At 37.4% G+C, this 21,929-nt stretch overlaps 2 protein-coding genes across 2 annotated transcripts; both read left to right on the top strand.

The window, feature by feature from the left end:
• The first annotated feature begins 1,035 nt into the window (after positions 1 to 1,035).
• On the top strand, positions 1,036 to 4,827 carry LOC111494707 (ent-kaurenoic acid oxidase 2-like). Its single transcript, XM_023144672.1, has 8 exons — positions 1,036 to 1,370; positions 2,827 to 3,304; positions 3,438 to 3,701; positions 3,774 to 3,863; positions 3,931 to 4,009; positions 4,089 to 4,195; positions 4,289 to 4,410; positions 4,509 to 4,827. Exons 1-8 carry the CDS (start codon positions 1,147 to 1,149, stop codon positions 4,612 to 4,614), a joined length of 1,470 nt encoding a protein of 489 aa, XP_023000440.1. The 5' UTR covers positions 1,036 to 1,146; the 3' UTR covers positions 4,615 to 4,827.
• Positions 4,828 to 14,066: 9,239 nt separating this feature from the next.
• Positions 14,067 to 18,445, top strand: LOC111494471 (two-component response regulator ORR24-like). The gene is made up of 8 exons (XM_023144414.1): positions 14,067 to 14,350; positions 15,138 to 15,290; positions 15,377 to 15,775; positions 15,852 to 15,928; positions 16,303 to 16,959; positions 17,057 to 17,137; positions 17,234 to 17,341; positions 18,290 to 18,445. Exons 1-8 carry the CDS (start codon positions 14,221 to 14,223, stop codon positions 18,344 to 18,346), a joined length of 1,662 nt encoding a protein of 553 aa, XP_023000182.1. The 5' UTR covers positions 14,067 to 14,220; the 3' UTR covers positions 18,347 to 18,445.
• Positions 18,446 to 21,929: the final 3,484 nt, after the last annotated feature.

Genomic DNA, 21,929 nt, shown 5'->3' with positions numbered 1-21,929 from the left:
TTTTTTTTTTTTTTTTTTTTTTTTAAGGTTTAATATTATTTATTCATTTTAAAAATATTTGTATTAAACTCATAGGTCTTTGCCACGTGGCTTATAGTACAATCACTTTCCCCTTCCACCAAGAACCATAGCCAAGGAGGAATGTCTCGCGTACCTTGAAAAAGATGCTCGAGTACTAATACGAAAAAAAAAAAAAGTTCATTAACTTATGATTTACGAACAACCGACCTTAACGCATGTTCAAAATGATAGGATATTATTTGTTTTAGGTCCATATCTAATGATTTTATTTTTCATTTCAGCTAAATAGTCTCATACATAATAGAAATACGAGGTATGACCATCTACCAAAAGGTTGAATGAAAAATAGATGTGTCAGAACATTATTTTTTTTAGATTTAATTTAGACAAGCATCTTATTCACTACCACGTTATTCTACTTCCAAATCAATGGGACCTGACTTCCCACTCAATAATTTTATAAATTTTTACTCTAAAGGTAGTGTAGCAACTCATGTCAACGATGATATCCGAATTTGACACATGATGGCCCCGACATTCTTCTAGATCCCCTACGACATGGTCAGGTTACTCATTGCTCATTTCTTAAGAGTAAAAGACTATCCCCACGCCCATGATTTGAAATTTGGATTCGACACTTGATGACCTTGACATTTTCCTACATCCTCTGCGACATGTTTATCCCCACAAACCAACACACGACATGGTCAAGTTACACCCAGGATTCAGAATCCTGATTCAACACATGATGACCTCGACATTTCTCTATCTCTCCTGCATGAAATTACCACCATGTTTTGTCCTTACACACATGTATACTATCTAACATGAAATTACTCCAAGTAAAACACATAAAACTCCTGTGATTGATTCATCTAAAAGGAAAGTGCACGTTGTTGGTATGAATAATTTTTTAGAGTTTTTCGGGAATTATTTTGAAAGAAATAGAAAAATTAAAGGTTTATTTTTTATTATATGTATATAGTTCCTTTAACTATTTGTACAAAAAGAGTGGAAAGAATCAAACTCCAATTCACAAAACGACAATCTAAAAAGCTCCCACCATTATAAATATCCACCCATAACCTTCCCCCACTTCGACCCATTTCCTTCTCCGCTCCTAAAATGTACACGGCGGTGCTCGCGGCGGCGCTGGTAGCTGTAGCGGCAACGGTCTGGGTGTTGAAGAATGCGAACCGGTGGATCCACGAAACCTTCCGGTTGGGTTCAAAACGGTTCAACCTCCCACCCGGGGATCTGGGCTGGCCGTTCATCGGCAATATGTGGTCCTTTCTCAGAGCTTTCAAGTCCTCTCGTCCTGATTCTTTCATGGAATCCTTCGTCGCCAGGTCTCTCTCTTTCTCTCTCTTCTTTTTCTCTCTCTTTCTTCATTGATCTGCAACTATGGAGCTTTTAAGCTAACGACCTCAAAAGTGACGTGACAATCAAAAAAAAAAATTATTTAATAGATTCTTAAAATATTTTTATTCTTCATATTATAATATTTTATTTATAAATATTTTAATCTCGTTAGAATCTACGTCATTTATTAATAATACGGGTAAATTTTAATTTTTTATTTACTAAATTCATTAATGCTAAAAGTATTTTTAATAAATTCCAAACTTAATCCAACAATCATTTAAATTTTTGAACTCATACAACTCAAAATTAAACTTTTTATATTTAGATATTTATTAAAGAAAAATTAAAAATTTTAAAATTTATTTTTTATTTTTTAAAAGTTGAGAGATTATCTTAAATTTATTTTTAATTTGTTTTTTTTAAATATTTATATACTTTTAATTATGTTTGATAAATTTTTAAAAAATTAGAGTTAAGTGTTTTAATTCTAATAAATTATTAATCTAAAAAATATTGATTATTTTGGAATATTTAAAAATTAGAACGGTCATTCGCTTTGAAACGGTTGTTTCATCTTGCGGCCGTTTTGAAAATGTTTACATTATTTTATACCAAATTAATTTAAATTAATTATACATTTTTTTTATAATTACGTGGCACATTGATTTTTAAAGTTTAAAAATTAAATTATTATTTTTGGGTTTAGTTTTCTTAAAAATTATGTGATTTTATTGAATTAAGTTTAATAATATGAAATTAAATTGAATATTTTAAATTTTCGGGAAAATCTAAGCCGGAAGACAAAGCTTAGTTTTGTCATATCAGCTGTCGGTTTCGGTTCACCAATGGCTGCCGTTTCGGCATTGGTCTGCGGATCAGTCCAACTTTCCCATCTTGGCCCGCTCCATCGTGGGCCCAATAAAATTTGACTTGGCCCATCATTGCCCCAGGAAGTCATTCTTTTATTAAAATTATAAAAAATAAAATGGCCTTTATTTATTATTATTATTATTAGTAGTATTATTTAGTGTTTGTCGTTTACTAATAATAAGTGAAACATCTTTTTCCATGTTTTTTACAAATGTTTGTTGAGATAAGATAACAATATTAATAAATTAATAATATATATAATATATATATATATATATATATATATATCTTTTAAACAACCTTTTTGTTTTTACCATTTTAAAATGGTTGTGTTGTCTATTTGCATTTGGGAATGTCTGGAAAGTGGCATTTTTCTCAATTTTTGTGCTTTTAAGCTTTGGATGCTTCAATTGCAATAAATATTAAGTATATATATATATATATATTATATAATTTTTATTTGAAGCATTCAAATAAAAGCATGTTTGGTATCGTTTTTGTTTTCGAATAGGTAAAGAAGTTAGCGGTTTGTATTTATTTGTTCGGGAAGTTTAAAAAATATTTTTTTAGGTATGGACGTACGGATATGTACAAATGTTTTATGTTTGGAAGTCCAAGTGTGATTGTGACATCAGCAGAAGCATGCAAAAGAGTTTTGAATGACGATGATGCGTTTGGTTCGGGATGGCCTCATTCCACCTTAAAGCTCATTGGAGAGAAGTCGTTCATTGGGATTTCTGCCAAAGAACACAAGCGTCTTCGTCGTATAACTGCTGCGCCCGTCAATGGCTATGAGGCATTGGCTACGTACCTCACGTATATAGAAAATGTGACGGTTTCTTCATTGCAAAAATGGCCTTCCATGGGACAAATAGAGTTCTTAACTGAGCTACGTAAACTTACTTTCAAGATCATTATGTACATATTTCTTAGCTCGGAGAGCGAGGTGGTGATGGAGGCTTTGGAGAGGGAGTACACAACCTTGAATTATGGTGTGAGGGCTATGGCTATCAACATTCCCGGTTTTGCTTACCATAAAGCACTCAAGGTGACTCAAAAAGTTTCGTTTTTGTTTTTTTTTTTTTCTCTCTTTTCTATAGTATGGTTATCAAACCAGATCTTAGTTAACTGTTCGAAATCGAACTTTAACAACTTATGGTTGATCGAACAAATTTTCACAGGCACGAAAGAATCTCGTGACGACATTTCAGTCGATTGTGAGTCAGCGAAGGAAGGAGAGGGACAACAACGTGGCAACAACGAGAAGAGATATGATGGATGCTTTGCTAGATGTAGAAGATGAGAATGGTAGAAGGTTAAGTGATGAAGAGATCATTGATGTCTTGATAATGTACTTGAATGCAGGCCATGAATCTTCGGGGCATACTATGATGTGGGCAACAATTTTCCTACAACAACATCCCAATTTTCTTGAAAAGGCAAAGGTATGTATACAATTAGGGTTTGCTACAAATCACATCCTAAGCATTTGACAACATGATCCAACTCTCGAATAGGCTGAGCAAGAAGAGATACTTAAAAAACGATCTCCGGGGCAAAAAGGTTTAACTCTTAAGGAAGTTCGAGAAATGGACTATCTTTCAAAGGTACATTACCCCTTTTGATATAAGAATAAATTTATCATAACTATCATCTGAAAATTAACTTTTACAGGTGATCGATGAAACACTACGAATCGTAACGTTCTCCCTCATGGTATTTCGAGAGGCAAAGCATGACGTGAACATTTGTGGTTCGTTTAGGGTTTTCATGTTCTTCTTTTGTCATTGTATGTGTTAGTAGCTTAAACCCTACAACTTTCTCGTTTGAAGGTTATACCATTCCAAAAGGGTGGAAAGTCCTAGTTTGGTTCAGAAGTGTTCACTATGATCCTGAAACTTATCCGAACCCTAAACAATTTGATCCTTCAAGATGGGATGTAAGGACGATTCATCTCGACGTTATTTATTATGATTGCCTGAAAATTATATTATACGTTATGATCTCACATATATACACAATTTGAGTTCAGGATTTCACACCAAAAGCTGGAAGCTTTCTTCCATTTGGAGGAGGAAGTAGACTGTGTCCCGGAAATGATCTTGCAAAGCTAGAAATCTCCGTCTTTCTCCATTATTTTCTCCTCAATTATCAGTGAGCTCTCTTCATAGCTACACGTGTATGACTATAAGTTGAGCTATGTTCACATTGACATAAAACGATCTAACAAGATGGATTGTTTTTCTGGACAGGTTGGAAAGAGATAATCCAAATAGTCCTGTGAGGTATCTACCCCACTCGAGGCCTAAAGATCAGTGTTTGGCAAGGATCAAGAGAGTTGGTGCTCCATTTGATTGAAGATTTGGATGAAATGAATGGTCTTGAAATAGTTGATATAGTTTTTACCTCTCGATTATTGTTTGGTAATGTGATTACTTCGCTTTAATTGTCGTTTTAAGAGCTTGCTTTGCTGAAGGACTAAAATTGGTAGCAATATGGCCTTCTATCTTCGAGAAAGGATCTTTCACTCTGATTCAATAAGCAACCTACTTATAGGTACTTAGCTTATCACATCTAATTCTTAGTAAGTTATCAAATATCTTAGCTCGGTTTGAACTATCTTTACTATTCTTTTGACTTAGCCATCTTGTAGTGCCACAAAGTAAGTGAATGGAATCATGGTTGAGGCGATACCTTATAGAATATGTTAAGACAATATGACATCTACTAGTTTGAACTATCATACGTGGATGGTTAACGGGCAGATTCTTTCATAGAGCCAGAGTCACTCTGAACTTGGGAGAGTTTATAGCACAAAGGCCATGTTCAGGAGATTCCTTGCCATTTCGATTATATAAAAACGCATGGTTTCCTCGACGTGCTACACTATTTAGCCTAGGCTTGGCTCCAATGTTCCTATCACTTGGCAGGGCACTAAGGTCAAACCTAGGTCGCTGATAGTGCTAATTGACACAATCGCACTTTTGAAGGCAGCGGATTAGCGATTATGCGGCACTCACTTTCCAACAACAAGTGAGCTAAGCCAATTTGTTCTTGCGTCGCCTACGGCAAAGCGACGTATGATTGAGCCTCTAGCCTTGGTTTTAAAAGAAGGTTTTAGAAAACGAGGGTAGAGAGAGATTTTAGAAAGAGAGATTTTTGGAAGAGACGTTATATAAGCAAACAAGAGAGAGATAACAACGGCTTAACATGTATAACCTTGGGTAGGGAGAAGTTGACAACTAGTCATATCCCCCTATAGTACATTCTGAGGCATTTCATGTCTGGCAGGCCTAGACATGATATTTTTGAGGCGTCATACGCCCTAGAACTACAAAAGTAAAAACACTAGAATGAAAAGACATGACAAGGGTTTGGCTTGCCATGGGCAACACGCCCTGGACGAGCATGACCGTGACATCCTCCCCCACCTAATTGGTTGACGTCCCTGTCAACCAACTACTTTCAAATCTTGGGATGTGGGTGGCAGCGGAGTTCAGATCTTCGGCGCATTCCCAGCTGGTTTCCTCTGTAGGGAGATTCTTCCATTTGACAAGGAATTCATGAATCGTCCGTACAGGTCTTCCTATCTTCCTAACCCTGTCGACGAGGATCTCCTCTACTTCTTTTGTTTCTTTTTGCCTCAGATCGATGCTCGGTCTTGTGATTGCATTTCGTTGGTCGTCGTCTGGGTCAGGGTGATATGGCTTCAAGTTGCTCACATGAATTACTGGGTGGATTTTCATCCATGCGGGTAGTGCAACTCGGTAGGAGGTAGTCCCGATCTTTTTAAGGACTTCAACCGGGTCTTCATATTTTCGAACTAGTCTCTGGTCCTTTCGGCTGCGAAATCTGATATGTTATGGTTTCAGCTTGATGAGGACTTGATCTCCTACTCGGGATTGAAGGGGACGATGCTTCTTGTCTGCCCACTTTTTCATATGCTTGGAAGGCTTCTCTAAATATGCCCGGGCTATATCTATTGTCTGCTTCCATTCTCTTGTGAAGTTGTGAGCTTGAGGGTTTTTCCCTGCATAAGGATGATCAATAATATGGGGTAAGGCCGATTGTCGTCCACTTACAATTTCAAAGGGACTCTTTCCCGTAGACGAGCTGGTTTGACAATTGAAGCAAAATTGGGCGTCATCTAATAGTTGTATCCAGTTCTTCTGGCGAGCGTCGACGAAGTGACGTAAGTATTCTTCGAGCAAGCAATTGAACCGTTCTGACTGTCCATCGTTTTGAGGGTGGTAACTCGAGGAGATGTTTAAGGTTGTTCCCAAGAAGGCGAATAACTCGATCCAGAATATCCCAATGAATCTGCCATCCCTATCACTGATGATGCTCGACGGAATGCCTCATAACTTTACAATGTGTTTGAAAAATAGTTGGGCTGTGAGTTCGGCCGAGCATAATATGGGAGTGGGGATGAACGTCGCATATTTTGAGAATCGGTCTACGATAACCAAGATAGCGTCATATTCCCCGACTTTTGGAAGGTGTGTTATGAAGTCCAGAGATACACTTTCCCAGGGTCTTGTCGGCACAGGTAGAGGTTCAAAGAGTCCTGAGACTTTGGTTTTCTCGATTTTGTCCTATTGACAGATGAGGCACATCTTGGTGTATTGCATGATGTCGTCTCGCATGTTTGGCCAGAAGTACCGCTTTTTTATTAGGGCGTATGTTCTTTGCCACCCAGGGTGTCCGGCCCATAAGGTATCATGACATTCCTGAATGAGCTTCTTCCTCAGTTCTCCCGGTCTTGGGACATACAATCTGTTTCCTTTTGTCATCAGAAGGTCTCCCTCAACCCAAAACTGTCGTGTTTTCTCAGCTTTAGCTAGTTTGACGACGGCTTTGGCCGATGGGTCTTTGTGTAAATGTTCCTTGATGATGTCGCGCATCGATCTATCGATCTTACTTGAGTGAATATGGGCTAACATGCACAGGGCCGCATATTCGCCCTTCCGACTCAAAGCGTCGGCTACTTGATTACTCTTTCCTGCTTTGTGTTCGAACTTGAAGTCGAATTCGGCCAACGACTCCTGCCACCGGGCTTGTTTTTCCGTCAATTTTGGTTGATCAAAGAAGTGGCAAATGGCGCTGTTATCCGTCTTCACTACGAACTGTGATCCCAAGAGATACTGTCTCCAGACTCGAAGGCAATGGACTACAGCCAGCATTTCTTTCTCGGAGATAGTGTATCTACGTTCGGCGTCATTAAGCTTTCGACTTTCGTAAGCGATGGGGTGGCCTTCCTGAATAAGGACCCCACCGAGGGCAAAGTCGGAAGCATCTGTTTCTATTTCAAATGGCTTTGTAACATCTACCCATCCGAGGACAGGACCCCTCGTCATGGTTGTTTTCAAATCTTTAAAGACCATTTGACAATCATTTGACAATGACCAAGGGTGGTCTTTCTTCAACAGCTCTGTCAATGGGGCGGCTCGTCATGAAAACCCTTCGACGAACCGCCTATAGTAGTTAGTTAATCCTAAGAAGGACCACACATCGGATACGGAAGTAGGAACCTTCCATTCTTGGATAGCTTTTATCTTATCGCTATCCATACTAATTTTTCCACATTTGACGACATGTCCAAGGAAGTTGATGCATGTTTGTGCAAATGCACATTTCTCTTTATTGACATACAGTTGGTTCTGTCGTAGCTTATCGAACACCAGCTTCAAGTGCATTTTGTGTTCCCCTAGGGTTGTGCTGTAAACCACTATGTCGTCGAGGCATACTATGACGAACTGATCCAAGTATTTGTAGAAAACTTGGTTCATCAATGTGCAGAAAGTAGCTGGGGCGTTTGTCAAGCCAAAGGGCATTACTAGGAATTCGAAGGCCCCATATCTTGTTACACACGTCGTCTTGGGCTCGTCCCCTTCGACAATACGTACTTAATAATACCCTAATCATAAGTCCAACTTCATGAAGTACTTGGCCCCGTGAAGTTGGTCGAACAAGTCGGATATTATCGGCAGTGGATATTTGTTGCGTACCGCCACCTTGTTTAAGGCTCTATAGTCTATGCACAGACGCAACGTCCCATCCTTCTTCTTCTGGAACAGTACGGGGGCTCCGTAGGGTGCCTTTGTCGGGCGGATGAATCCCGCCTTCAGCAACTCATCTAGTTGTTTCCTTAATTCGGCTAGCTCGGGCAGAGCCATCCGGTATGCGTTCTTCGCTGGCGGTTTAACCTCGGAGATGAGTTCGATTTCGTGATCAATGCCTTGATGAGGTGGTAATGTTTGGGATAAGCTCTCTGGCATTATGTCAGCATAGTTGTTTAGTACCTCCTTGATTTCATTTGGGACAGTTTCTTCGGTGGTCGTTACTTCCATCAATGGTATGGCCATAAATGTAGGTTCCTCTCGTGCGAGTCCCCTTTTAAATTGTATGGCCGAGATCATTCGAAGATTACCTGGTTGCTTGATGCTTGCAGGTATTACTGTGGGGTTGGTCGGTGATCACTAAGCATTTTGCCAGCGGCATTGGGATAACTTTGTGTTCTAGGAGGAACTCCATCCCAAGTACCACGTCAAAGTCGTCCATGCGAGCTACGACAAGATCTAGCTCTCCTGTCCAATCCCCTATTTTGAAGGGGACTCTTTTCGAAACTCCCACAATAGGCAAGGCCTCAGAGTTGACAACTTTCATTTTCCCCGGGTCCTTTCCTATTGTGAGTCCCAATCTTCGGGCTTCTTGATTGGCGATGAAATTGTGGGTCGCTCCTGAATCTATTAGAGTGCTCCTGCTCGGTCGAGAATTTATTGTCGCATCTACGAACATGAGCCCTTTCTCTACTATCTCCTTCGGTTTGACCTTCCGTTGGAGGGCTGACAAGAATTTAAGCGCGCCCATTCGGGGATTGTCTTGATCTTCCTTCTTGTCAAGCATATCCTCAACCCTTGCATCATTGCTCTCTTGAATGGACACTTGGAGCGCAGTGAGAGAGGCCCGATGAGGACAGTAAGATACTTTGTGGGGACCTTTACACAACATGCATTGTAAAGGCGTCGTCGGGTGGTTCCTTTGATGGTAAGGTCCTCGAGATGTCCCTGCTTGGTTGTTCTGAGGAGGTCTATCTGTCCATCCGCTTGGTCTGTCGTTACCTCCGTTCGGTCTGTTGGGGCTTCCATTTCGATGACCTGGTGGTTTGTATGTCTTGCCCCCAGTGTTTGGGGCTGGTGTCATTCTTCTTTGGGATCCCGCTTTGTTCCCATAGTCTCGAAGTCTCTCGGCACAGGCCATTGCGGCAGCTAGGGTTTAGACCTTGTTCTCGTGTAGCTTTATTTTGGCCCACGGTTGTAACCCATTTATAAAGAAGAACACCTTGTCCTTCTCTGATGTGCCCCTGATATCTAGCATCAGAGTTGAGAACTGTCTGACGTAGTCTAGTATGCCTCTAGTATGTTTCAGGGCTACTAGTTTTTCCATTGTTATATGTCCTGCGTTTTCGGGGAGGAATTGGTTTCTCAACTCTTTCTTGAGGTTCTCCCACGAGTCAATGGTGCCCAATCCATCCTCGATGTCTTGCACCTTCGTACGCCACCACAGTTTGGCGTCGTCTATGAGATACATCGAGGCTACGGTCACCTTCTTGTCGTCGGTACAAGCCGTTGTGGCTTTGAAGTACTGTTCAACATCAAAGATGAAGTTTTTCAACTCTTTGGCGTCCCGATTCCCTTTGAAGGCTCTAGGATCTGGGAATCTTAGTTTGTTGGACCCTGTATTAGTTTGTCCAGCCGTGACGATTCCCTTTCTTGGATGTCGTTGATTGTTGTTCTGAATTCATCAGCTAATCCATTGAACAAGCTCATCATTGTATTTTGTAGCACGTCGAACTCTTCGCCACGTCCCTCCTTGTGCACGATAGAGCTATTCGGACTACCAGACGGTTTTGGGCTGCTCGTAGGAGCAACTCTTTCTTCGAGCGAGGCACTCGAAACATCAATTCTGCGATTGGCAACCCATCCAGGCGGTTGCCCATTGCGTCGATTTCTACGACTTTCTCACTCAATTCGGTCACCCGTGCTTCCAGGAAGCGGAGGGTATCAGGGACTTCTTTGAGGAACAACATTTCCTCCTCTATTAGCGTAAGCCGGTCGGCTTGTGCTTTGGGTGTCGACTTTGTCGCCGACATGGTTTCGGTCTTTACTGTGTCACGGAGCTAACAAAGCTCTGATACCACTTGACACAATCGCACTTTTGAAGGCATCGGACTAGCGATTGTGCGGCACTAACTTTCCAACGACAAGTGAGCTAAGCCAATTTGTTATTGCATCGCCTACGGCCAAGCGACGTATGATCGAGTCTATAGCCTCGGTTTTAAAAGAAGGTTTTAGAAAACGAGGGTAGAGAGAGATTTTAGAAAGAGAGATTTTAGAAAGAGACGTTATATAAGCAAGCAAGAGAGAGATAACAATGACTTAGCATATATAACCTTGGGTAGGGAGAAGTTGACAACTAGTCATATCCCCCTATAGTACATTCTGAGGCATTTCATGCCTAGCAGGTCTAGACATGATATTTTTGAGGCGTCATATGCCCTAGAACTACAAAAGTAAAAACACTAGAATGAAAAGACATGACAAGGGTTTGGCTTGCCATGGGCAACATGCCCTGGATGAGCTTGACCGTGACACTAATGACGTACCAGAGGGGATAGGAGGCGAAGGCTCTGTTGACACTGTTACTAGATCTGTTAAGTTTCCTTAAGTATCCTTGGATGCCATGGAGGTCTAGGTAGTTAAAATTTCATCTCATATTTTCATGAAGCTCGAAACTAATCCAATTTTTGGGAGCACTTACATCAATCGATTCTCACGATCCTAAAGTGCTCGGTCTATTAGAAACGTATTGGGAAATCACTCTAGCTTTAGCGCCCAAATCTTAACCTGGTTCACTCATGCATACTTTGTTAGGGAGATAATTATATCAATCACCTAAAGCACGAAATACATAATATAAACATTCATGTAAGCTCAACAAGGAGATAACATTCACCAATCATAACTTGTTTTTCTACTTGCTATGAGCGCCAAATTTTATGAAATTTTCTTGGTAGGTCGTAGTTCAAGTCAAATTAAGGCCAAAAATCTAAGTGATAAACAGATGAACAGAAGTCAAAACAGACAGACATTCCAAGCTCACAAGCCCTCTCGTGCATATAACTCATGCAGTTCAAAAGGGGAGCTCTCGCCCCTCTGTGCGACACATGGCATGTCACAAGCCCTCTTTCAATTTTCTACGTTTGACACTGTCTATCGTCTTCGCTTGAAGCGTGCACTCCACCGATGCTCGACATGTCACTTACGTTTCATCTTCCACAAATTTATTTAATAATTTTTTTTAAAAAAAATCATGTTTATTAAAAGAAAAAAAAATCCAAACAAAGTAAGAGCTTAATCCACATGAATCGTTCCAAATTGGATGAAACACGGATACCTCAAAATTCTCATTGATTGGTAATGTGATTACTTAGGTTTAATTATTATTTTTCTCTCTTTCTTTTACCCTTCCTTTCCTCTTTCATATATGGAAACATCCCTCAAACATATCCTTCCCTCTTCTTATTTTTTATTATTTTATTTCGTCTTTCCATCCATCCTTCCTCCCTTCATAAACCATCGTTACCGTTAACATTTCATAATCTTGACTAAAAGAGATCAAATGCTCGAATCAGGGTGACTTCCATCTTTAACTTCATGGGTCGATCGGTTTATAGCTCAATTGATCAAGACTTTATTACTTTGACCAAAAGATTAAATGCTCAAATCTTCACTTCTATCGTTAACCTCATGACTCAATTGTTTTATAGCCCAACTGGTTATGACTTGATAACCTCGACCGAAAGATTAAATACTCGAATCCTGATAACTTCCATTTTAACTTTATGGGTCAATCAGTTTATAGCTCAATTGATTAAGACTTTGTTACCTTGACCAAAAGATTAAATGCTTGAATCTTTACTTCTATTGTTCAACTTCTGAGTCGACTGTTTTACAACTCAAATGGTCAAGACTTCATCACCTCGACCGAAAGATTAAATATTCGAATCCTGGTCACTTCCATCTTTTATTTCATGGGTCAATCGTTTTATAACCTTAAGGGTTAAGACTTGATAACCTCGACCATAATATTAAATACTCAAATCCGGATTACTTTCATCTCTTATTTCATGGGTCGATCGTTTTACAACCTAAATGGTCAAGACTTCCACCTCGACCAAAAGATTAAATACTCGAATCCTGATCACTTCCATCTTTTATTTCATGAGTCAATCGTTTTACCGTCTAAATGGTCATGACTTCTATCCCACTTCTATCTTTTATTTCATGGTCGATCATTTTACAGCCTAAATGGTCAAGACTTCATCACGTCGACCAAAAGATTAAATACTCGAATCCTGATAACTTCCATGTATAACATTTTGGGTGGAGTGGAGGGTATGTTTTAAATATGAATTTGGATTAGGCATAACAAAATATGGAGAGTTGGTTCAAAAAATATTCCCTCTCATTTTAAGGTCAAAGGAGTTGTGTCACATTCTCTCACCATTTCTCTTACACCTTCCAATCAAAGAGAAAACGCTTACACTTGCAATCAAAATGAACAGAGGTGCGATCTCTGTAACTCCGATTTCAAACACAAAACGACACCAACCCATCTCAACTTTTGCATCCAAATCCACACAACAACAATTTCAAGAACAAAAATTAAAAAAAAATGTCCTTGTTCTTGTTCTTGTTCTTGTTCTTGATGCTTAAATTATTATAAGACAAATGAAAGGCATCTAATGTAATCACTCTTCGTTTAAGCCCCTAATTCCACTTGAAATCAAAACATAGAGCACACACACATAGAACAGTGGGTGTTGTGTCTTGAGGTCCAACGTTAATAATGTCTTTTCTTGATATTTTAAAACACAAAGTCTTTGTCTTGTTGTAAACAATTGTCGTTCTCCCAAAGTGGGTATTTGCATGTAGCCCAAGTAGCCATTACTGAGGGTGTGGTGCAGAGCAAAATAGTTGTTTCTGTGTAAGAACCGTGAGATCATCTTTCATAACGCATATAACACTCATTTATGGTTGGCCGTTGGGTGAGCATTATACAACACTCAAACTCTTTATTCAATTTGCAAATTGGTTTCTAATTTTTCTTAATTTACGCACTTAGTCCTCAACTTTTACATTTTTCTCGTGGGTCCCACTTAAATTTTTTTTCGAACTTATCCGATACAAAGTTGAAAGTTTGAAGTTGAAACAGTAAAAATCTGAATCTCTAAATCTTTAGTCAAATACGTTTGTTTTAATCCGTTGAACTCTATTAGGTTCAATGTGTTCGATATCTTCAATGTGTTTGATATCTGAGAGAAAGTTAGAAACAATAAATCAAAATCTCTTCTTCCCAAATTAGAGTGCATAGAATTATGAAGAAAATCGAGAGTATAACCCAACATGACATTTCAATTGAACTCGGACGAAAGATACTATGATGCAACACCTAGGTAGACGTTTATTATGACGTATAACTATAATAACTATAATAAAAGGGTTATTTAAAAGGCTTTCGTTATTTGAAGGCAAATTATCTGATTATCGTAACTAGTTGATAACAAATTAAAATATAAAGTAATTTATGTTTAGAGTAAGCATTGGAAAGGTTTTAAGCTTTGGTAATTTTGTTTAGATTTTGAATTGAATGACCATTTTTTTACTCTAGATTTTGCCAGAATTTATTACTTTTTAAAAAGGGATTCAAATTGGGGTTTTTTTTTCAACAAATTTTCACTCTCTCTTTCATCTCTCTCTCTCTCTTCTTCTCTCTCTCTCTCTCTCTCTCCTTCTCTCTCCTCTTCTGTCTGTCTCTTTGTCTGTGCTTTGATCTGTTCATCAGAGTAATTCCCCAGACATTTTAGTTCTGTTCAGAAAGCTCTGATCTCTAGAAGACCCCATGGACCATCAGCAAGTTGAAGACTCCAACATTATTGTACCTCCTGTCAGGGTTCATGTCATGGTTATTGATGATGATGCTACTTCTCTTGCTATTGTTTCAAGCTTGCTCAGAGCCTTGAATTATGAAGGTACAACGTTGCTCAAACAAAATTCAAACTTCTTTCTGTTTGTGTTTTGTGTTCTGTCTTTTGCCATGTTTTTTTTTTTTTTTTTTGAAAGAAATAAAAAAAATCTGGGTTGGATCTTGATTAATCCTCTTTGTTTATGCCTTTTCTTTAAAGGGTTAGAGATTTAACAACCAAAAATCTTCAATTCTTACCTTAATTTCATTTCGAAATTGATTTCTCGTTTGTATCATCATTAATACGATATATTTTTGTTAACGTCTGTTAAGTAATCTATCGATACATATTGCATGAACACGTGTTTGTGCGTATCGATACTAACGTTTTTCGGCAGACATAAAATCAAATCTAGAGTAATTTTAACTCATTTAAAAGGGGTTTTTTTTTTCCTCAATTTTTTCAACAAAGATCTTCAAATTCATCATAATTTTATCAAACCCTAGCTAGAAAATCACTTCAGCTAAAAGGGTAACTTTTAAATTTATGATTAAAAAAATGATTATGAAGATGGGTTTTCAAAATTATATATCAAACAAGGTTTTAGTGTTGTTTTAGAGATGCCCAAATAATGACAACTTAAAAGTGATGATGAAGATGAATACTCTTTTGAATTACAAATGGAATGGGTTTCTCTTTGCAGGCTACCATGTATGAAATATTCCTTTTTCTTTTTCTTTTTTGTTCTTTTGTTTCTTAATTTTGTTATGAATTTGTGAATCAAAATTTAAAGTATTTTATATTTTGTTTCAATTAACTCTTCGTTGTTCGATGTTCGTTGTTCAAATTTCAGTCTCTTCGTTTTACGACCCGATTCGAGCTTTGTATACACTTCGGGTGGGGAAGCAATCTTTTGACCTAATTTTGACGGCTCTGTACATGCCAAAGATGGATGGTTTTGAGCTAACAAGAAGAGTGAATGAAGAATTCAAGATCCCTGTGATTAGTGAGTGATTTTGAAATGTTTGAATCAAATAATTTAGCTATATTGATTTTTGTTAATGACCATTCTTATATCGATTTTGAAACCAGTGATTTCGACCGATGATCGAGAAAACGTCATGGTTAGAGCTATCGAAGAAGGCGTTGTACTTTACTTATTGAAACCCTTTTCTTCAAATGACCTAAGAAACATTTGGCAATTTTCCATAAGTACCAAATCAAGAAGTATACCAAACTCGAACTTGTATACTCCAGAATCCGGAAGCCATGGGGTTAGATTTCGATCGATCGAATCACAACCAGTCTCGTCTTCGAAAGGAGTAGTGTCGGGAAGAAAGAAGAAGAAGGATTCGAAAGGAAAAAATGGGAATCAAGAGAAAGTTATTGATAAAAAAGAATCAAACCCTATGAAAAAGAAGGCAAAGGTGGTTTGGACAGATTTCCTTCAATATAAATTCCTACATGCTGTTCATTTCATCGGATTAGACAGTAAGAACATCCTTAATCCCCTCAAATTTTTCTTTTTTTTGTTTGCTTTTCTTGACAATTTGACATGTTTGGGCAGGAGCTGTTCCAAAGAAAATCCTTGAAGTCATGAATGTTCCTGGCTTGACGAGGGAAAATGTTGCTAGCCATTTACAGGTTCTCGATTTCTTTACAAAAATTTCGACGTTTTTTAGCTTTATCGAAATATGAAAAATTGAATCGTCGACCTCAAATAAAGAAATACAAACCGACAAAGTTTATCAGTTAGGGTCTTAGTATAAAATAAATGAAATTCATGTTAAAAGACATATAAATGCATGAAGGGAAATCTGTCTTGTTCTTATGAAGACAAGTTTTTAGAAAAGAAAATGTTGCAAATATGGGTTATCCATTAAAGCTAATCTCTAAATTTAGCAACAAAAATCTTGGTCAACTCAAAAAAAGATTCTCAATTGAGCTTATCTTTTTAATTTCTTCTCTTAAAAAACATTAATTTTCATGTTTTTGTTTGTTCAATTGTTTTCAATCAGAAATACAGAATTTTCCTTAGAAAAGTGGCTGAGCGTTGCATGATCTCATCCGACAAGACAACTGAAGAAATCATTTGGTCCAAATTCCTCTCCCGACATGCTTCATTTGTGTTAGAAAAAATCCAACAAAAACGCTCCTTCAATCTCAATTCTTCTCAAAACCCTAATTTCCCTCCTTTTCTCAACCATGATCAATGTTCAAACCCTAACAATGGCGGCCGATGCCGGTTCACGAACGGACAGTTGAGTTTCGCTAAGAAGCTCCCACTTTATAATATAGGGCACACGGCGAGTTTTACGAACGACGTCCATCCATTGCCAATGAACGTCGACAATAATGCTCAAGCTTTCAACTTTTCTGGATCCCAATTCCAGAATTCTACTCCTTTTCAAGACCCTTATCTCGGTTCGAGCTTCTCGAGCAATAACATTTACCATGGCGGGTCTTCGGTCGGCTTAAACGGAGAAATCTCGACGACTCAGAACAGCGTTTCGAACGGAAATTATGTAGGTTTTGATGGAAATTATGTAGGGATTGGATTTGGAGGAGATCATAACAGCTACAATTGGGGTTTAATGTGCAATAACAATGACATCAACTGCGGTGGAGCTTCTCAGGGCACAATGAGCCATTCAAATCATGACCTCGATAATAAGGTATGAACAAAAATTAAACCCTTTTAGCTATTAAGTTCAATTGTTCTTGTTCTTCATATAAATTTCATAATTAGTTGATTTTAATCTGTAAAATCAGGTTAGTGGCCAAGAAGATTCTGGATTTTTGCCTTCTCTTTATCCATCGGAGAGCTTTGTTCATAATCAAATCCCTATACAAGTAAGTAATGAAGCAATATTTAATAATAAAAATGTAATTAACATATTTAATCAAGATTTTGAAAGCATTAATAACTTCAAGAGTCATTATTTGCAGCAACAAGACAGTGTGGGTTTCATGAAAGATCAAAGCCATCAGCTCAATAACATGTATATTACAGATGATGAAAGTTCTACATTTGATCCTTTATCCATTGATGATCAGGCAAGCTTCTTAATTTGACCTAATTTCATTATAATTCTCACTAATTGTTAAATTACTGATCAATTTGCTCGTTTAAAATAGTTTTCGTTCCGTTAAATTACAAGTTTAGTCTCTTATATCTGTTTGAACTTTCAATTTTATATTCATTATGTTTCTAAGCTTTAAAACATGTCTAACGAGTACTTCAACTTTTAGTTTTGTGTTCAATAAGTCTCGATGAGAAGGATTGATTAGACATTTTCAAAAGTTCACGAAGCTAACAGACACACAATTGAAAGTTGAACGTCCTATTTTAGATATAAAGTTCAAAACTTAGATCTTATTAACACAAATATAAAAGACTAAATTTGTAATTTAACACTTTCGGCCTTAATTTGTAACTTTATTTCGCAGATAAGCTACTTTTGTTAGACTATAAGTAACCATCTGACTTCTATGACTTTTCTAATGGTCATTACACCCATGCATGAAAAATTACTTATTTGACTTGACATCAAAACAATGTTCAAGAAAAATGAAAGAATTGTTCATGAAGAACACGAAAACCTTATAACTTGGAATCTAACTTGGCTTCTAAAAGGTTCTTCACCAAACGTCAACCTTAAACCTTAGATAATAAGTTCGGATCTACCCATAATACAATTTATCAAGGGACCGAAAGGTTCATAACGAGCCATACCAACTAAACCTTACTGCCTCAAAACAACAAATCTAATATTGAAATGTTAGAGGTATCCTAAAATAAGTTACGAAAAGTTGATGGATCAATTTCGAAACACAAGAACATTGTAGATCTTTGAACGAACTCACCTCGTTAAGCGTGAGTATTTGAATCCTAGACTTATTGAAACTGTGTTTGTAATGTTGAAATGATATACATGTATAATAAGTTGAATACCTATTTGAGTATTTTGGTAAGTGGGAATGATATTAATGATATTATGGCAGGTTTTGGATGAGTTCTTGGGATGGCTGCTCGTAAATGATACCTTAGCACATGTGTAGCAATGGTGGATCTAAAGCCTTCAATGTTGTTGTTGAGTACTTGAATCAACTGTGTTGTTCATATCAACTCTAATGTTATATGTATTATCAAATGTATCCCAAAAAAAAACTCGTAAACTCTGTCTTTTTGGCTTTCCTATAATAGAAAAAACTACTGCTGTTCGAGTCATGATATCATCCTTCTAAGGTATGTTATAATGTGATTATGTCATGTTGTAGAATCATGTTTATGGTATTGATAAACTATGATGCATAAACCTCCATACAATAAACGGCCATGTACGCATAAACTTCGATTGGAATTATCTATGCATGATTCATAATTTTATTATGTTGTTAATAAATGGGGGTTTGACTTGCATTATAAACGTGTGCCATGATTTTAAGCTATCAGAATTTCATGCAGTTTTGTATGTCATGCATTGAGATACTTCCCCGTTATGATTAGTACGCACACGTTCCTTCCTTACGACATTTATGATCGCCATAATGTTCTATGGGCCCTTTCCCTCCGTGGTGCCTAAAGTATGAATGTGGGCTAGCCCGACAGGCCTAGGGAATACATATACGAGCTCACTTGGCGAATCCATGTCTGTGTGCATAGACTATGTGAAGGAAAGTAGTACATATCCAACCCTGCCCAGACGAGAAAGTAGCCTAAGTTCATTATACATGTTATTTATACAACATTCAATTCATCCAACTAAACCCTAAAGGCATAAAATATATGAACCGGGCGGTGTGTCATTGAGGATGTTGAGCTTGTAGGGAGGAGGGGGTGGATTGTGAGGTTCCACATTCGTTGGAGAGATGAACGAAATATTTAATATAAGGTGTGAAAACTTCACCCTAATAGACATGTTCTAAAACTGTGAGGTTGACGGTGATATGTAACGGACCAAAGCGGATAATATCTACTGGCAATGACCTGGGGTTGTTACAAGGAGAGAGAAAAATCAAGAGAAAAAGAACAGTAAGAGAGACGAGTGATAAGAGAGAGAGCTCATACGGCGAGGGGATGGCTGACTTGACATGACGATGAAATATGATGAAAAATCGAAAGAGATTCAAGTGAGTATTTAGTGGGGGTACTCTTGAATATCTTATTGCTAGAGTGATGCAAGCATGCATCACTCTTTCTTAACCGGTCATGGGCCTTCTACATTTTTTTTTGCTTCTAATAGGAGTGTTTCGTACGCAGCTATGCTAGTTGGTGCATCCAAATGGTCATGACCATAGAGGTTGAGGTGCATTAATCCGACTACAAAAGTTATATCTCCACATGTCGTCTTCGATGAGGCATCGTCATGATGGTCCTCCGAAAATGTATTACTACCAAATTTCGAGATGCTAGACTTCCATACGTGGGCATAAGCACCTGAGCAACATAGTTAATGTCTATACCGAACAAACATAGTAGTAACCCAATATTAATTATGCTTACTTGAAACCACCTTCAAACAATCTATGTTCTATGTTAAGGGTTTGTGAAAATTATTTTAGAAACTAAATAAATTCGAACAAGACATGTTGAATTCCAACACGTTTTGTTTTTCTCAAGGGTATGATAATTGTTTTTTTTTTTTTTTTTTTTTTTTTGAACTACAATTAGCTGCTGAACTGTTTATTTATTATTGTTATTATTCTTTGGTAGGTGTTGCCTTAATTTTGGTTTGGATGTTGACTAATTCATTGCCAAATTTGGGGTTTGTTATTGTTTTATTAATTTAATTCAGCATTTCTCTATATTTAAATATTTTATTATATCAAAGTTTTGAAAGTGTAATAAATGTTAGAATATATTCAATAACTTACCTATAAGGGAGAATTATTTAATGTTCTCGTCTCCTCTGGTATCAGAAAGAAACGGGCTAACCGAGAAAACCATGAGTCGGGAGTAGGTGAGGGGGTGCAAATCCACATCAAGTAAAATTATTAGTGTGTGAATCAAAACAATAGCGTTTAAGAAACAAACCTAAGACTAATAAGAAAAATGAAAATGTAGCTACCTTATTATTAATAATATGGTCTCGAATGTGATGTCGTTGTTATCCGTACACGAGTGTCTTGCTTTTATCTGAAATGTAAGAGTGACACATAGCTTGAGTATTTAAGAAATACTCGTTAAGTGGCTGCACTATTGATTTGGTTGGAAGACTTGTCTCATGTATGATGACAAATAAACATAACAAAATAACAAAATTTACCGATTGTTTCAAACATATTTCTAAAGTTTCAAAAATTTTCAAACAAGATGGCGTCACCTTTGATATCACTCCAAATTATACGCTTAAAAGGCTCATACTTTCTTGGCAAGGGAAGGAATCTTGCTCCGCCTCTTAGTCGTCGGTGAAGTACAACGATGTCGTGGCTCTCTTGAAGCACATTGAATCATTGTCGTTCAAGACGAGTTCAAAATTCTATGAGTGCGTGGAGGGAAGGTCAGCCATGAGTATATTGAACACAGCGACGAAATAGAAAAACTATTAAAATGTCAATTGTCGTTTTTTTCTTAAAACTTAATCGAGATAAACGTCTTGATTATCTTCGCATCATTTCAAATCATTTTAGTAATTGTGGGACGGTTGTAAAATGTTAAAGCTAAGCATTTTTGTTTAAGAATATTATTTTTAGAATGGATCAAAAACCCATTTTTTTCTCATCTTTCTTGAGATCCTCGAGGGGCACGTAGTTCTAATTATTTGTCTACTCATACTTGTAACCTTAGTTTTCCCTCAAATGGAGTACTACTTACGAGGAGGCTCGGAATACACGTGCCTAATGCTACTCGAGTCGGAAACTAAGAGTTTAAAGCATTTACGGCATGCTATATCAAACGTTTGTTTCACTCGCTCACAATAACTCTATTTTTTAGCCAAATTCGGCGTTTCAAACTTACCTAAGTATTAATGATTCTATTCCTCTAAATCGTTTTTTACCATATATGAAAAAGTATGTTAAATTTAACTAACATTAGTATGATTGTTTAGATCCCTTCCCTTAAGAGTGACAATTCCACTCATAATAAGTGAACACGAGCTATGTCTTCCATTGAAAGCGACAATTTCACTTACGATATATTAGCTGATAGGAGTCGTGTCTTCCATTAAAACTAAGAATCTTAATCATAATCTCGATTGTGGCTATCCACCCCGAGAATCTTTTAATTCATTTCAATCTCTAGTGAACCTCTCAATAGAATTCGAACCCATATCTAGTTCTTACCATCCGTCAAAGAAAAAAGAATGAATGGATCCGATAGGATTCTCGAGTGGAATTGGATGATTATTCATTTGTTTCTCAATTTTCATGAACAGCGAGGACATTGAGCAATATTAAGAAAAACATTTCGGGAAACAGTCTGATTCTATCTCCGTTCGTTCAAATATGTGAGTGAAGACAAAATATACTAAAATGACTCACGGTAATTGTAGATATAAATTTTACTCCTAAAAACAATTCAAGACAAGTAGGTAACCCGACCATACTGCAAAAGATCGAGCATCGAATATGAATTTCAAAGCTCGATCTGAATCCCGAACGTGTTGTATTCCAATTATTTAAAATTTCTCAACATAATTTA

Source organism: Cucurbita maxima, unplaced genomic scaffold (genome assembly GCF_002738345.1).
Source record: "Cucurbita maxima cultivar Rimu unplaced genomic scaffold, Cmax_1.0 Cma_Scf00020, whole genome shotgun sequence".
Lineage (NCBI taxonomy): Eukaryota > Viridiplantae > Streptophyta > Magnoliopsida > Cucurbitales > Cucurbitaceae > Cucurbita > Cucurbita maxima.
Note: the sequence above shows the minus strand (reverse complement) of the source record. Positions and strands in the feature narration are given on the sequence as shown.